The sequence below is a fragment of the Sceloporus undulatus genome, chromosome 1 (assembly GCF_019175285.1).
Source record: "Sceloporus undulatus isolate JIND9_A2432 ecotype Alabama chromosome 1, SceUnd_v1.1, whole genome shotgun sequence".
Taxonomy (NCBI): Eukaryota; Metazoa; Chordata; class Lepidosauria; order Squamata; family Phrynosomatidae; genus Sceloporus; species Sceloporus undulatus.
The window spans coordinates 40,748,228-40,764,669 of NC_056522.1; the positions used below are offsets into that span (position 1 = coordinate 40,748,228).

Here is a 16,442-nt window from a genome sequence, read left to right on the forward strand (position 1 = left end):
TGCCTTGGTAGCTCATTGTCCCAGCTCCAAGGTTTAGCAGAGATTGTTTAATCTGGTTTTCATGTTTTTTTAAACCTTCTGCTGGAACCGAGAAGCATGTTAAGATCCTTCTAACCATTGGACAGGCTAGGACGACATCAGCACAAAGTTCACTGTACTTTGTCCTAATATAACAGAGTTTGGGGTGGGCTATTATGGAAATATTTTCTGTCTGTGAAGTCACTTTTTAGAAATATATTTCTGCTTGGAACAGTGCTGCTCTGCAAAGATGCCCAAGCTAACTGGTGATTGCCCAAACAAAACTTTCACAAAACTTTCTTTTGAGCTGTTTCAAAGGTGCAGGTGAATTTCCATACCATTTTTTCAAAGGAAAAAAAAACCCTAATGCATTACGTGTGTCCTGTGTTTAAAATACCATATGAACTATGACACATAAGCATCAGTCTGGCCCAGTGTGGAGGCAATGGGATAATTATCAATCTGATGATTAACACTATTGTTAAACCAATGATTATTGAAAGTAATAATTTATTATTGTCCCTTTCCCCCCCCTTTCAGTGACCTACCAGATTCTAAGCACTTATTTTGTTTGTTTGTTCCTTTTAAAATAATGTTTTAAACACATGTTAAACTAATGCAAATATAGTTCATTTCCTGCACACATACCTCAGTGTAGGATTGCCAGATTTTAAAAGCAGCAATACAGCATAGTCCGTTGCCTGTTTAAGACTGGCTGGGGCACATGAGGCAGGCCTGTATAAGAATACCTCAAGTATCATGAGAAGAGAGACTCTTACAAGACTTCTGGGTTCATGCAAGAGCTCAGATCTTCTGGAAACCGCCAAATACAGGAAGAATTCTTGGGAGCTGCTGGCCGTCTCAAGATCCATAGTGGCCACAGAAGAGGAAAAGCAGACATCAGCCACACTTTTCAGCAGATATACTCCTGCAATATTTGGCATGTTGTGTGAGACCATTTTGTTTCGTACCAAATGCTCAGGATAGTCTGTTGGGCAAGTGTGAGGGGTTAACAGTCAGCTTTGAGCTTGCTCCTCCAAAAGCCATGCTGTTGCATTCCAGGTACATGGGAAGTGATATACTATTCTTTCCCAACCCTAGTATATCTGAAAGTTGGCTCTGGACCTGTATATTGGCATAACAGAGGGCTAAGGGGGAGAGGTGAAAGTGCTGTTGCACTCGCATAAAGTTTTATTTATATTCTTAGGAAAATCCCACCTTTGTGCCATGAATGGGAACTTGGTGTATCTGCCAATAAAATCAAATGAAAAGCTAAAAAACGAGAAAGAGAAAACATCATGTTAAAACAAGCAGAAAAAGCAAGAGACAGCACCCATCTACTTAAAAGCCACATTTGTTGCAAGTCAGGTCAATTGCAAATTCTCTGACTGAATACAGTAATTTTTGCCACACAACAAGGAGGGAGGCAGGCTAGCCTCCCTGGGGAGGACATTCAGTGTCTGGGAACAGCCATGTAGAAAACCCTTGTAAATCTATGCTATAGATTTAAAGGCTCTCCTCCAGTCAGTCTTAGGCTACATCTGCACTGCAGAAATAATTCAATTTGACACCACTTTAACTCCCATGGCTCAGTACTGTGGAATTCTGGGAACTGTAGTTTATTGTGGCACCAGAGCCCTCTGACAGAGAAGACTGTCTCAGAAAACTATAGTTCCCCAAATACCATGGCATTCAGTCACAGCAGTTAATGTGGTGTCAAACTGGATTATTTCTGCAGTGCAGATGCAGCCTTACACTAAGGGCGAAACAGATGGGCGGAAAGGGCTGCTTGAATCCACCCGTTCTGAAGACAGATTGGGGCTGTGGCAAACACACGTCACAGCCCCAAGGCATCCAGACGGCAGCTTTTAGAGCCGGTCTGTTCCAGCTCAAAGAATCACTGATAACCTCACTTTGAAAAGATCTATCTGGCTTGTTCATTTGGGTATGTGTCAACAGCATACATCATGTATATGTACTAAAAGGCTGTTTTTGCCTCTCCTGCAGGTTCAGACTCTATTGATCATCTCTTTGATGTACTAAGTGGCAGAGTATAACTGTAACACTCTCTCTCTCTCTCTCTCTCTATATATATATATATATATATATATTTTCTACCTGTGGCAAATCCTTATTATTTCTTCTTGTCCATTTTTCAAGGTCATTTTTTCTGTTTCACTCTTTCTCCTTCTAGTTTGGTAGGCCACAAATATCCTGATCCAAGCCAATTGGTCCTTGCCACCTGTAGTCACTTTTATGAACAGCCAGTGAAAATAAACTTTCTGTGACAGAGCCATAGGCTCAACAGTATGCCAAGAAATACAGGCATGCTTTTTGACCCCTTGTTTCATTATAATAACATGAGACATGCAACCACTCTTCTGTTTATTGCTAGCCTTCTTCCATCTCTACTGAACCACGAGAGAAAAAACATGAAAGTTGCTCAATTCTTAAAATATTGGCATGTTCACTCTCTCCTATATATAAATGGGAAGTGAAGAAATACAGCACTGTACAAATTGAAGAAAGTGAATATTGTCAATAACTGAAAACAGAAGGAATTGAATGGAAAAAAAAATCTGGGCAAGCTGCCAGTCTGTTTCCATGGCACTGCATGCCCCAATCTTGCTTCCCCTCATAAAGTTGTATCTTCTCTTCATTATCAAACAGTTTGTCACTGTAGGTATTTAACTTTCAAAACATTAGAATCTGCACTACTACCAGTATAACTTGGTTGAAAATATTGTTAGACTGCCCTTCATCATATCAGATTTAAAATACAAAACAAATACAAAAAGCAGAAAAAAGGCCAAATGAAACTTTAAAAGAGATTTAAACCTGCACAGTTGGAGCTGTACAATTGATTGCAATACTTGGATAAATTAAAAAAGTTTTTCCTGACACCTAAACAAATGAGATTGTTATGCTAAGCGAAGAGGAAAGTGTTCCATAGTTATTGGGCAGCCCAAGATCACCATCTATCCATGTTGATTAATCATGTTGTTAATAACCTTGGAAGCTGATTCTCTGCCACTGAGATTTGCCACAAGTCATAAAAGCCTGGAAAAGTTATTAAAATTTTGATTCTAGTTTTATCAAATTTATTTGGGGATGTTGGGGACAAAGCAAGATGGAGGTGATCCCTATGCCTTGTTTTGAAGAAGAATTGCCAATCTTGGAGGTTTCCCAGAACCCCTGTTTCCATTTTTAAGTCTTAAAAGGTTTTCTTTTTCAGTGCAGGCTGGTCCAGGAGAGACCTGGGGTCCACAGAAACAGTACTGGGGATAGTGTGCAGCCCATGGGCTATGTGATTTGTGCCACAGAGCTATCTGGACACAAGGCAGTGTACAACCTTTAAAACACAATTAAAAAAACCTATTTAATACAAAAGTTAAAATACAATTAAACTAACTTGATTTTAAAATGCACATTATAAACACAAAACAGCATTTAAAAAGAAATTTAAAACAAAAGAAAAACCCTACACCCCTTCCCCATTAAAAACTCTTATCTGCTGACACAAATGCCTGCTTAAATAAAAAGGTCTAGCTGCTGAAGGAAAGACAGCAGGGAGGAGACCAGCTGGACCTCCCAGGAAAGGGAGTTCCTAAACTTGGGAGCAGCCACCAAGAAGGCTTTCTCTCATGTCCTTACCAGATGTGTTGGGACAGTGGTGGGACTGTGAGAAAGCATTCACCTATAGATCTTAGAGCACAGGCAGGCTTTAATGGGAATCTGCAGTTTTTCACATAATCTGGACCCAAGCCATATAAGTCTTTAAACATCAAAACTAACACTGAATTTTGCTCAGCAGCCAGTAGAATTGTTTCAGCTGGATGGGTTATGTGCTCCCTGTAACCTGCCCCAGTTAGCAGCCTAGCATTTTGAACCCATTTAAATTTCCAAACAGTTTCCAAAGGCAGCCCCAAGTAAAGTGCATTACAGTAATCCAAAGAGGATGTAATTATGTGTCACTTTAGCCAGATCTACATCTTAAGGAATGGGTGCAGCTGGTGCATGAGTTTTAGCTGTACAAATGCACTCCTGGCCACTGTGAAACCTGGGCATCCAGACTCAGATCTAAGTCCAGGAGCACACTCAAGCTTTGAACCAGATTTCAGGGGGAGTGTAAATGTAACCCTATCCAATACAGGCTGAATCCCTATTCTGTGATCTGCCTTATAGCTGATCGGTAGCATCTCTGTCTTGACTGGATTAAGTTTCAGTTTATTTTCCTGTAGCGTCATCCAGTCCATTACCAACAGCAAGCATTGGCTTGGCACAGAGTCCTAGTTGCTTCTGTAAGATTTAAATAGCCTGACTATGGCGCGTTACAGACCGCCTGAAAGCGGCGGTCTGCTGCCGCCGCCGGTTGCTCTGCGAGGGAGCCGCAGCTTCTGTACCGTGCAGCTCCCTTGCAGAGCAAAAAGAAGCCCGAAAATGGCGCTTCTTTCTGTGCTCCGGAAGTGGCACCGCAAGTGCCCAATGGCACACTCGCGGTGTCACTTCTGCCGTGCGATGTGCGGACACTACGTGACCACTACGTCAAAATGGCGGCACCCGTGTGGAACGGGCGCAGCCATTTTGTACATACCCAGTACATACTAGGGTGAGGGGCATCAGGAAGTGACGCCCCTAACCCTAGTACATACTGGATACGTACTTTACGCCCGTCCAGAACGGGCCAACGTACAATATGGGTGAGCAACACATCACAGGCTGCAATGCATTCCCCACACCCATAATTGGCAACTACATGGCACTCTTTCTCCTTCCACCATCCATACAACTTGAAATTGTGGTATCTTCTTCCCTTTCTTTCTTTTTCTGGCACTTCATTGTTGTTAATTGCCATTGGGTTGACCTTGGCCCATGGTGACTCTATATGAGAGACCTCCAGGTCACCCTAACCTCAGCCACCTTTCTCATCTCATTCAGCCTCATGGCCATAGAGTCTTTTGAAGTGTGTCCTTTCTTCTCGTGATATGGCCAAAATACAACTTCCATTTAGTCATCTTTGCTTCCAAGGAGCGTTCAGACCTGATCTGGTCTAGGAGCCATCCATTGGTCTTTTTAGCAGTCCGTAATACTCTTCCCCAGCACCACATCTCAAATTAGTTGATTTTTTTCCTACAGCTTTCACAACCATACATAGAAATGGGAAATGTGATGGCATGGGCAATTCTAACTTTGGTATTTAGTTAGAAATCTTTACATTAGAAATCTTTACAAGGTCCCCGCCCTGGCTATACACAATCAGATTCAAAGTTAGTGCAGAATGAACTGTAGTTTTCTTCCTGAAAACCAATATTCATCAAATCTGCCTTTGGTTTTCCTCAAAGTGTGGAAAAGTTAGTTGTTTTGGCCTGTGGTGCCAGGAAGGTTCTGTTTTCCAAAAAAGTAAGTTTTCCGAGCTCTAGTTTTCCCTCACTTTCAAGAGCCCCATTGCTTAATGCATTCCTCACAGAAGGTGGCTGCATTATCAGACCCGGGTGGTGAGTAATGGCAGGTTGCTTTGCCAGCTAATGACTAAGTATATGCCAAAAAAAAAAAAAAAAAAAAGACAGAGAGAGATTAAATCATTTACAAATTAGTAATGAGTTTTCAGTGTGTCCCATTTTCCTCCTGCATTTTGAAACACCAAAACATATTTAATTTTATCTATGCACAATATGCACTAGTGTCTAGGAGTCAATATATGCCTATTTATACAGAAAATATCTTTTCCAATACATATATATGAGCTATGGGGTGATGACATAATTCACTGACTTGCACAATGAAATAAGCAAAGGGCTTGTGTGTGATTTAAGACATTTCTTTTACCAAGAACGGTGTACTTTCAAGCTTGTGGCTGATGGTAATTTATATCTTTAAAAATTGCAATGCAACTGCTAATCTGACTATATTTTCATAGATGAACAATTAATCTTTGTGGTTTTTCTGTTTCAGTATTACTGGCCTATATAATGGGCCCTTGGTATCCACTGGGGTTTGGTTCCAGGAACCCCCGTGGACACCAAAATCCATGGAAGTTGAAGTCCCATTGTATACAGTGATGTAGTAAAATGGTGTCCTTATACAAAACGGCAAAATCAATGTTTACTTTTGGAATGTGTAGTATATATATATTTTAAAAACTATTTTCAACCTGTGGATGGTTAAGTCCATGGATACAAAATACAACTGTATATATAATTTGAATGTGTGTGTTTTGTGTGTGTTGTGTTATCCTATCTAATTTGTCATTGTCTTGGAGATTTGCACTGCAGCCTGAAGTTTAATATATGGGCTGAACCTTTTTTTTTCTTTTAAAACATTTGTTCAGAATCCTCAGGGCATTTTAAGCTTTGTTGCCCTTCTTCAGTAGAATAAATATTTTGAGAATAGGATCATGAAATTCTAGGTGAAGAGTATAAATTAATTACCTAAATCTCAAATTAATAACAATTGGAGAAGAGTAAAATCAGATGACTGTTAGTACTAACTCAGTTTTATGTAAATAAAGGAGTGCTGGAAAGATGTGTTTTCTGTGTACCTACAGCCATCTGTCCATAATTAACTATGCATCATCGTAGAATTACAATGATAAACCCAGAGAAGGATAGATCTTCTCATGAAATAAATGAGTTTTTGGCTTGGCCCAGGCTTGAAATGAAATCCAGAGATGAGTAATCAAGAGCTATGAGATCATGCATGCCCCCTGGTCCTTTCCCTCTCCCATACGACACACATACCCTCATTCTTTTTTTTTTCCACTGTTACTGTATGTGCGCCTGTCACCAATGTAGTTTAAGAGTAAAACGAGGAACACTCTGAAACCCCCTTTGAAAATGTGAAATTGGTTTGGGAGTGCACCCAGAATTGTTTTAAAGTAGGCTGGTGGTGGTCAAATAAAAGTGAATTTTAGGAATCAGGGACGGGAATTGTGTGGCTCTCCTTATGTTATGGTACTGAGTGCTGTTTGTTGCAGGCCAAGAACATCTCCAGACCACATAATTCTCAGTCCTAGAGAAGATGGAGCAGGTTTTAATCAGTTTTTTAATTTGTGATTGTAAGACTAAGCAAAAGCACTAAGAGTGCTTCATTATATGCTAAAGTCTATACCAAAGTGCTGTCTCAAAATGTAGATAAGAGTATATCTTACAGCAGCTCAGACTCCATATTGTTTGTCCATATTACCCAGCCTCTTTGTAGTATCTGCTTTGATGGGCAGCAACTCTGTGGGATCTCAAGAAGAAATCTTTCCTATCATCTGCTTCTTAGGAATAGGAAAACTCCGAGAGACTCCATTGATTGAACTATGACCCACTTGCAAGCAAGGTCTGCTCTTCCACTGAGCCTCAGGCAAGAGGCAGGAGGAAGGCACTGATAGTCTGACTCAAGGAAGAAGTGGCATACTCTCCTGCTTTAGAGTAAGAAGAATATGAAGCTGCCAAATTCCTTGCTTAAGTAAAATCCAAACAACATACTGAAGCTTAGATGGAGAAAAAGTGTCATGCTAATTCTTCTGACACTAACTTCCAGGAAAACAAACATTACGCGTGGTTTGCTATCTAGTGAGCTAGTGGTTTAAAAGCAATGTTTTAAATTGCAAAACAAGCTTAAAATGACTACAAATTTATTTTTATTTTTATTTTAAAAGAGTTCTGGGTCTTCTTAAGTATAAATCTGCAAACAGGGTGCAGTGGCCTTTACTGATATTTGGCAAAGTTATTTCTAAGCTAGAAAATGTTCTATCCTCTACAGCTTGCTTAAATCTGCAGCTTTCTTAAAGCTGCTGTAAGTATACCCTTATGTCTATGCTAGAAAATAGACAGCAGTTAGCAAATGTTCTAAACATTTGGATTCAGTATGCTCTTTATCTTCTGGTGTGTGTGTTTTTTTTCTTTTAAAATTCCATAGGTGGATTTTCAATGGGTGGAGGCATGGCGATGCATTTAGCCTATAGATATCACCAAGATGTGGCTGGAGTGTTTGCTCTTTCAAGCTTCCTTAATAAGAACTCTTCTGTTTATCAGGTGGGTGTTAGGCAGCTTTGTCTGCCTTATTTTTCGATATTTAAAAGTCTCAGAATGTTGTGATGGATGCTATGAAGCATATTTTTATTTGATTATTGTTTGTTTGTTTGTTTGTTTGTTTATCATGCCTTTCTCTGGACCTGGGACCCAAATTGGTTTACAAAAGTGTTCAGCCATGTTTCAGTTCAATATCATAAAGTAAAAAAGCTTTTAAAAGATAGTTACATTTGTCATCGTAATAAAACCATCAATAGTTTAAAACAGTATAAGTCATTTAAGAATAAAATAAAGATAAGAATGTAGTACACAAACCTTATTAAAAGGCCCATCTGCACAACCAATTAATCATCAAATGCCTGTTGAAATGAAAAGGTTTTTATCTTGCTATGGAAGGAGAGCAGACAGGGGGCTAGCCTAGCCTCCCGTGGAAGGCAATTCCATGGGCTGAGAACAGCACCAAGAAAGCCTTCTGACAAATTCTCACCAGACAGGCCTGTGACAAAGGTGGGACAGAGAGAAAGTCCTCCCCCAGGGGTCTTAAGACTCAGAGAGGCTTGTACATGGAAATGTGTTGTTTCATATTGCCTGGACCTAAGCCATTCCTGCAACCACCATGTTAATCAACCTAGTTCAGAAGCTTATGAAGGTACAGTGGGTCCTTGTCATCCACAGGTTTGGTTCCAGGACCCCGCATGGATACCAACATCCATGGATGCTCAAGTCTTATTAAATACACTGGCATAGTAAAATGGTGTCCTTTCTATAAAATGGCAAAAATCAAAGTTTGCTTTTTGAAATTTATTTTTTTAATACTATCAAACGGTGGATGGTTGAATCCATGGATAAAAATAAACCCTGTATGTTGTAACAGACAACCAAATTGCAATATTTAATATAACTGATAGCAGATTTTTGGAGCCCACTTTTTTCCTTCTGCCCAGTTATTTCTGGTGAGGAGGGTATATGTTTGAGATTGCCTGTAAGGACTGTTTCTTATTTTAAAAAAAGTTCACACTTGTCATTCTTTAGGAAACATGGGTTGCCCAAAATGCCAAAACATGAGTTGATCACTGTTACATCTCCTTGGAAAAAACAAATGATCCTGTCCTAATTGATTACATCTTGTAGCTTTCCATGCAGACGTGGAAGGTCTTTTAATTGGGGTGTGCTTTATTTTCATTGGCATTTTGTCATTATTATTAAACTGCCTTTCAATACTTGTAAATTAATATTTTAAATTGATTGTTTAATTGTTTTTTAAAAAAGCTTTTGTGCTATCATACAGCTAATTTTGTTTTGTCTCACATTTGTGAGCTGACTCTGGTCCCATATTGGGGGAATGGCAGGGTATAAATTAAATTACTGTAAGTTAAATTAAATTAATGACTTGTATAAGATAACACAAGTTTCTAATCTAAATGCCATCTACTCTCTCCTTTTCCATCTTCATAGAATCAAAGAGTTGGAAGAGACCACAAGGACCATCCAGTCCAACCCCCTGCAATGCAGGAAATCTCAATGAAAGCATCCCCCAACAGATGGCCATCCAGCCTCTGCTTAACAACCTCCAAGGAAGGAGACTCCACTACACTCCGAGGGAGTGTGTTCCACTGTCGAACAGCCCTTACTGTCAGGAAGTTTCTCCTAATGTTGAGGTGGAATCTCTTTTCCTGGAGCTTGCATCCATTGCTCCAGGTCCTAGTCTCTGGAGTAGCAGAAAACAAGCTTGCTCCCTCCTCAATATGACATCCCTTCAAATATTTAAACAGGTCTATCATATCACCTCTTAACCTTCTCTTCTCCAGGCTAAACTTCCCCAGAAATTCATCTTCTGTTTAGTTCTTTTGCCTCTCTTTTATGTCCTGTCTCAAAATCCTCATGTAGCCAGCATAAGGATAGCAGAAGAGCTCTGTTGAATCAGCCCACACACCTGTCTAGTTCCACATACTGTTTCCTGCAGTGGACAACCAAATGTCCATGGGGAATCTTAGAAGCCAGAGATAATGAGGAGCAATAGCACTCTCCCAGCAAGGGACACAGACATATATCCTTCATTGTTGGACATAGTAAACAGCACTCATGCCTGGTAACAACGAATATCTTTGTGCTCTTATTAATTTGATGATTCCCTTTTAAAACAATCTAAGTTGATGGCCATCACTGTATCTTTTAGGAGCAAACTGTAGGCTTATACAGTGTGTGAAAAAGTACCTCTTCTTCTTTTACATCTCCCACCATTCGCTGTATTCCCTAGCACTGAGCCAGGGCAGTTAAAATGGTCTCAAACTGGATTATTTCTGCAGTATGTTTTGGACCTCAGTCTTTTGATTTCTTGACTTCAATCTCTGTTCTGATCAGTGATTGATCTAAGGTACTCAGGGGAACTCTTTTAGCTTTACTATTTCTTTGTCATCTGAATTCATGTAAATTTTCCGTAGTCGTTATTCTTATTTTCTCAATGTTCAGCTTTAACATTAGCACTTTCCTCTTTGACTTTCTTTAGTAATTGTTCCAAGTCTTTATTCCTTTCTGCTAGTAGTATGTTGTCATCTGCATATCTTTGATTGTTGATATTCCTTCCTCCAACCTTCACCTTACCTTCCTCTAAGTTTGAACCTGCTCTGTTTATGGTATTTTCTGCATACAGGTTGAACAAGTAGGGTGATAGAATACAGTCAGCCCTCCATATCCAGGGTTTTTTTAATCCATGGATTCAAGCATCCATGGTTTAAAATATTTTAAAAATATATAAATTCCAAAAAACAAACTTTGATTTTTCCATTTATTACAAGGGGCACTGTCTTATTGTGCCACTGTGTTTAATGGGTTGACTATCCATGGATTTTGGTATCCTTAGGGGGTCATGGAACCAAACTCCAGCGGATAGCAAGGGTCCACTGTACACCCTCCTTTGCCGATTGGGAACGGCTCTGTTTCTTCTTATTCTGCTCTGACAGTAGCTTCTTGTCCTGAGTAGAAGTTTCTTAAGACAATCAAGTATAGTGACACTCCGATTTTTTTCAGAGCATTCCATAACTTCATGATCTCTGTGTAGTCAAAGGCTTTACAGGGTTGAGACTGCCATGGTCGCCTTGGTCGATGATCTCCGTCTGGGCATGGACAGGGGTAGCGTGTCCCTGTTAGTGCTCTTGGACATTTCAGCAGCTTTCGATACCATAGACCATGGTATCCTTCTGGAGCGCCTGGTAGAGGTGGGAATTGGGGGCACTGCGCTCCAGTGGTTCCGATCCTACCTCTCCGGGAGGTTCCAGATGGTGCAGCTGGGGGACGTGTGCTCCGACAAGAGGGCCCTTACATCTGGGGTTCCTCAAGGAGCCATTCTGTCTCCCATGCTTTTTAACATTTACATGAAACCGCTGGGAGAGATCATCCAGAGTCATGGGGCGCGGGTTTATCAGTACGCTAATGACACCCAAATAATTTTCTCTATGTCTCCGACTGATGCAGTGACCAGGGATGGCATCTCTCCTCTCGTGACTTGTCTGGAATCAGTAATGGGCTGGATGAGGGAAAACAGACTCAGCCTGAATCCAGAGAAAACGGAAGTGCTCGCGATAGGTTCTCCTGGCCCGGGGATGGCGGTGGTTCCACCTGTCCTGAACAGGATCACGCTTTCCTGTGAAGGACTCAGTACGCAGTCTGGGGGTGCTTATTGACTCATCGCTCCATCTTACTTCTCAGGTGGATGCGACGGTCAGGAGCACCTGTTATCAGCTTCGGCTGATACGCCAGCTGCGTCCCTACCTGGACCGGAGGGACCTTGAACTGTAGTACCCGCTTTGGTAACCTCTCGATTGGACTTCTGCAATGCGCTCTACATGGCAACCCTTGTCCATACCCGGAAGCTGCAATTAGTGCAGAATATGGGCCGAATGGTCACCGGTACTTCCAGGGCCAGTCACATAACACCTGTGCTTAAAGACTTCATTGGCTGCCTATTCGCTTCCGGGCGCAATACAAGGTGTTGGTTATTCCTATAAAGCCCTAAATGGCTTGGGCCCAGGGTACTTGGAGGACCGCCTCTCTCCGTACAATCGCCCCGCAACCTCAGATCAACTGGGCAGCAATTATTAAGAGTTCCAGAGGTCAGATTAGTTACTACCACAGGAGGGCCTTTACCACCTCGGCCCCCAACCTCTGGAACTCGCTGCCCGCCGAGCTCTGCTCGGCCACCTCCCTGACCCAATTTAAGAAGGGGTTGAAGACATCTTTTCGAGTGGGCCTACCTCTGATTCTACCCCCCAGTATACTCTCTCTCCCCTCCTCGTCAGCTGGTTGAGCTGGCATGGTTTGCTTGTTTTTATTGTAATGTTTTTAATGTATTTTAATATGTTTGATTGTTGGATTGCTGTTGTACACTGCCCTGATTTCTAGAAGGGCGGTATAGAAATAAATTTTATTCTTATTATTATTATTATTATTATTATTATTATTATTACTATAATCTATAAAGTGCATATTTATTTTCTTTTTGAATTCTCTGGTGCACTCCATTAACCAACATATATTTACAATGTGATCCCTAGTGCTTCTTCCTTTTTTGAATCCATCTTGCAACACTGGAATGTCTCACTCCATTTATGGTAGGAATCTCTGCTGCAGAATGTTGAGCATAATGGCCTTGTAATTGCTGCAGTCTTTTGCATCTCCTGGAATACGTAGGAAGTAGTTTTACCAGTTCCTTCTTTTGAAATATAGCCTACAGCACCTGGTATTTGTTGGCCATCTCCCAACTAAGTACTAACCTGGGCCGACCCTGCTTAATTCCAAGATCAGACAGGGTCAGGTGTCTTTAGGATATGTTTGTTATATGTACTGTAATGCTGATCTAGGTGAGTAGTTGGGTATTCAATGTAAAATGCTGACTTTCTCTTGTTTTTATTAGTTACCTGTTTGTTTAAAGATTGGTTATAAAAAAGATGTCTTCTCTGCACTAGGCACTGAAGAAGGATGGACGAGAACTCCCAGAATTATTTCAATGTCATGGAACTGCTGATGAACTAGTTCTGTATTCTTGGGGTGAAGAAACCAACAAGATGTTAAAATCTCTGGGTGTAGCAACTACTTTTTTTGAGTTTACCAAACATTTATCATGAACTGAACAAAAGTGAGTTAGAAAAAACTGCAAACATGGATTTTGAAGAAATTACCAGAAGAATCCTGAATAATGAACAATAATGAAAAGTTCTTATCAGATATACATAAGTAATAATTCACATGGATATTTCTGGGTTTTACAAAACACTCAGTCTTTTAATATGGTTATTTTCTATTGGTTGAAACACACTTTCACTAAAAAATAAATCAATGATAATATTAAAAACTCTAGTAAGTATAAAGTACTGTAAATTTGATCAAGTTTATTCCTTAAATTTTCCAAGACTTGTTTGTTTATATTAAATAGCATTAAAAAGTATTATCAATCATTAACATGTCCAGTTCATTGCACTGAGGAAAAAGTGTGTGTTGGGACAGTCTATATATTCTAGTTTATACTTGCTTTGGGAGCTTATATGTATATAAAACAATATAAAACAGATCTTATCAGCCGAAAGGAAATGTTGGAACTTGATGTGATTAGTTCTGGGACAAATATCACATATTACTTTGAGGTATTAGATTGTTCAGTTACAGTTACATAGAAAGATCACTTGTCAGGGAATATGTTTGACCCTGAGTTAGGGATGTAAAACCCTTTTGTTGCATTTCTCAGAATCTTATGGACATTCTTGCCTTAAACCAGTACTGTATTATGTTCCAATACATTTTTCTTCCCACATCTGAAATTCATGAAAATTTGGGGGCATATGTTTTTTTTTTCCAAATGTATGCATGTTTCTTGTTGACTTACATGCCTCTGAGTTCATTTTTCAGATGTATATGTTTTAGTTGTGCACATTTCTCAAATCACACATAATTTGTGCCCATTTTTTCTTTGCCACACACATTGCGATCCTCCAGAATTTCATATTGATTTCTGAGGCAAGATGTGCTTCATCCTGTTGGCAGTCTCTACAGGCACGAAATGGATGTTTTTATAGGGAAATGTGAATGCAACACATTTCTTTCCCTCCTAATCCTGAATATATTTATTCAGAAGCAAGTTCAGTAGGATTTGGTCGTTGGTATGTTTATCTTCTAGAGTTGGGTCCATGTTGGAACACTCAGGAATGTGTGTGTGCGCGCGCATGCGCACATATGCCTGCCTGCTCTCCTCCACCCCCACCTCATTTCAAAAGACATACATCCTGCACTATTGTAAACAAATATTGAAATTCCCATCACTTTTAGAAACTGATTTTTATGCAACCTGGGTAAAAGGCTGCCCTTTAAGAATTACAAGCTTAATTTCTCTTTTCACATACTGAGGTAGTTTCGAACTATTTTGAATTGTGGCTTATATCTGTTATGTAATGTACACTTCAGTAGGCTCTCATTAAATACAATAAGGATTTCTAAGTAAATATACTTCTGATGATTATATAGCATTTAAATAAAGTTGTGAATATTCGTTGTGCTGGATCCGCACCCCATTTTTAGACTAAACCCAATGAAATCACTGAATGTTAAAGTGATTGCATATGTTTTATTAATGTCAGTGTGACAGTCCTCAAACAAAATCTGGATTTCTCCCATTATGTCTGAATATATTTTAATAAGTAGATTTTCTGTTCTGAGAATCTGTTGAACCCATGTTTCTTATGGCAAAGCACAGGACACAAGCACACTGCCTCTTGGTAACAATAACAGCAATTAGCCAGTCTTCTTTAAACCAAAAGTAATTTTTCTTGGGGACTTTTTACAAACCAGTACTATATATCATGTAGCTTTTCATCTTGGTCTACAGAGTTGAAGGCCATTTGGCAAGACATAATGAAACAAATGGGTAGGCTTAAGCAGTCTATTTCATGATACCTTCTGGAACTTCCACTTGCGTTGGTGAAGTACATAATTCAGCAAGCAAATGAAAATGACTTCAAATTGGGCTTGAATTCTCCTGGGCTTTGTAAATGTTTTCTGTTCTACTTGTAAACAAAATGTGAATTGGGTGGTTGTATTTTGTTTTAATCTTCCACTGTAAAGAATCTGCATTTTTAAAAAGAAAAAAAATGTTACAATTAATGAACAGATAACTGCTTTGGATAGCAGTTCCTAATGTATTGTGGAGAGAAAGGACTGGTTATCCAAAATGTAACGTTCTCATAATGGATCAGGTTTGTCACAAAGGCCAACCAGTTGTCTCTGGAAAGTCCAAAAGCTGGTTATGGAAGCCATAGCCCAATATCATTGTTGCTTACCATTAACTGGTGTCCTGTAATAGTTGACTGCCTCTAACCTCTCACTTCTTTACAGTTTTCTTGACTATTAACCACTACGTTGCATTAATTTTTCCAATCCCATTTTAAAAGCATCTAAGATATTGTTCATCACCACATACTATAGAAGGGTCACTCACCTTCCTCAGCTGTGATTAATTGTATCATGTGGAATAGGAAGACTTGGGGAGTAGAAATACGAGGAAAAGAGAGCAGGCATGAAAAAAGGGAATGACAAAGAAAAGAGGTTTGGGGGAAACAGCGAACAAGGTTTCTGGGCAGAGAGGCTGTTCAATTGATAGGAGAAAGCATGGCATAAAGCAGACAACAGAGTCAATTTCATCATTTTGGCTTTCAGGGAGAGTTCATGCAAAAAGATCTTGCAGCACCTTTGAGACTAACTGAAAGAAATTAGTAGCATGAGCTTTCATAGACTTTAGCCTACTTCCTTAGATGTATGTTGTGCATCTGAGGAAGTAGGATCAAGTCTACAAAATTCATGCTACCAACTTCCATCTTTCAGTTAGTCTCAAAGAAGCTGCAAGATCGCTTTGCATGCTTTTTTGTCTGTCTGTTGTATTCTTAGCACTCTTCTGCACCATATCTCAGATGAGTTTATTTTCTTTCTAGCAGCTTTCTTAACTCTCTTGGTGTTGGCAAATATAATGGTTTGGACAATTCAGATTTTAGTGCTCTGTTGTATATCTTTACACTTTGATCTTAACTAGTTTCATGGCTGCCCTTTTCATTCCTAATCTTATTTCTTGACTTTTAGTCTCCGTCCTTATCAATGTTTGATCCAAGGTACAGAACCTTCAGGCTCAAGGCTAAATCTAGGAGTACACTCACACGGTAAGCCTATGCCTTCAGAGGAATGTAATGCCATTCAACACTCTGGATGTCAGTAGGCTAGTTGAAGACTTGGGAATTCTCAGTAGATCCAGAAAACACATTGAAACTTTATCCACAGTACTAACCTCACTCCTAGTTGATAATACACTGGCATTATGTTTGGGGTCAAGAAATATCCTACAATTTATTCAATATCACAACTTATTCAAAAAAA

General features: G+C 39.7%; 1 protein-coding gene across 1 annotated transcript in view; it reads left to right on the forward strand.

Moving 5' to 3' along the window:
* LYPLAL1 (lysophospholipase like 1) overlaps positions 1-15,748 on the forward strand; it is a 30,959-nt gene extending 15,211 nt beyond the window's left edge. The window contains 4 exon segments of the mRNA XM_042445719.1: positions 7,924-8,039; positions 12,998-13,138; positions 13,140-13,178; positions 13,180-15,748. Coding sequence (XP_042301653.1) covers positions 7,924-8,039; positions 12,998-13,138; positions 13,140-13,178; positions 13,180-13,224 — 341 coding nt within the window. The 3' untranslated portion in view covers positions 13,225-15,748.
* The last annotated feature ends 694 nt before the right edge of the window (positions 15,749-16,442 follow it).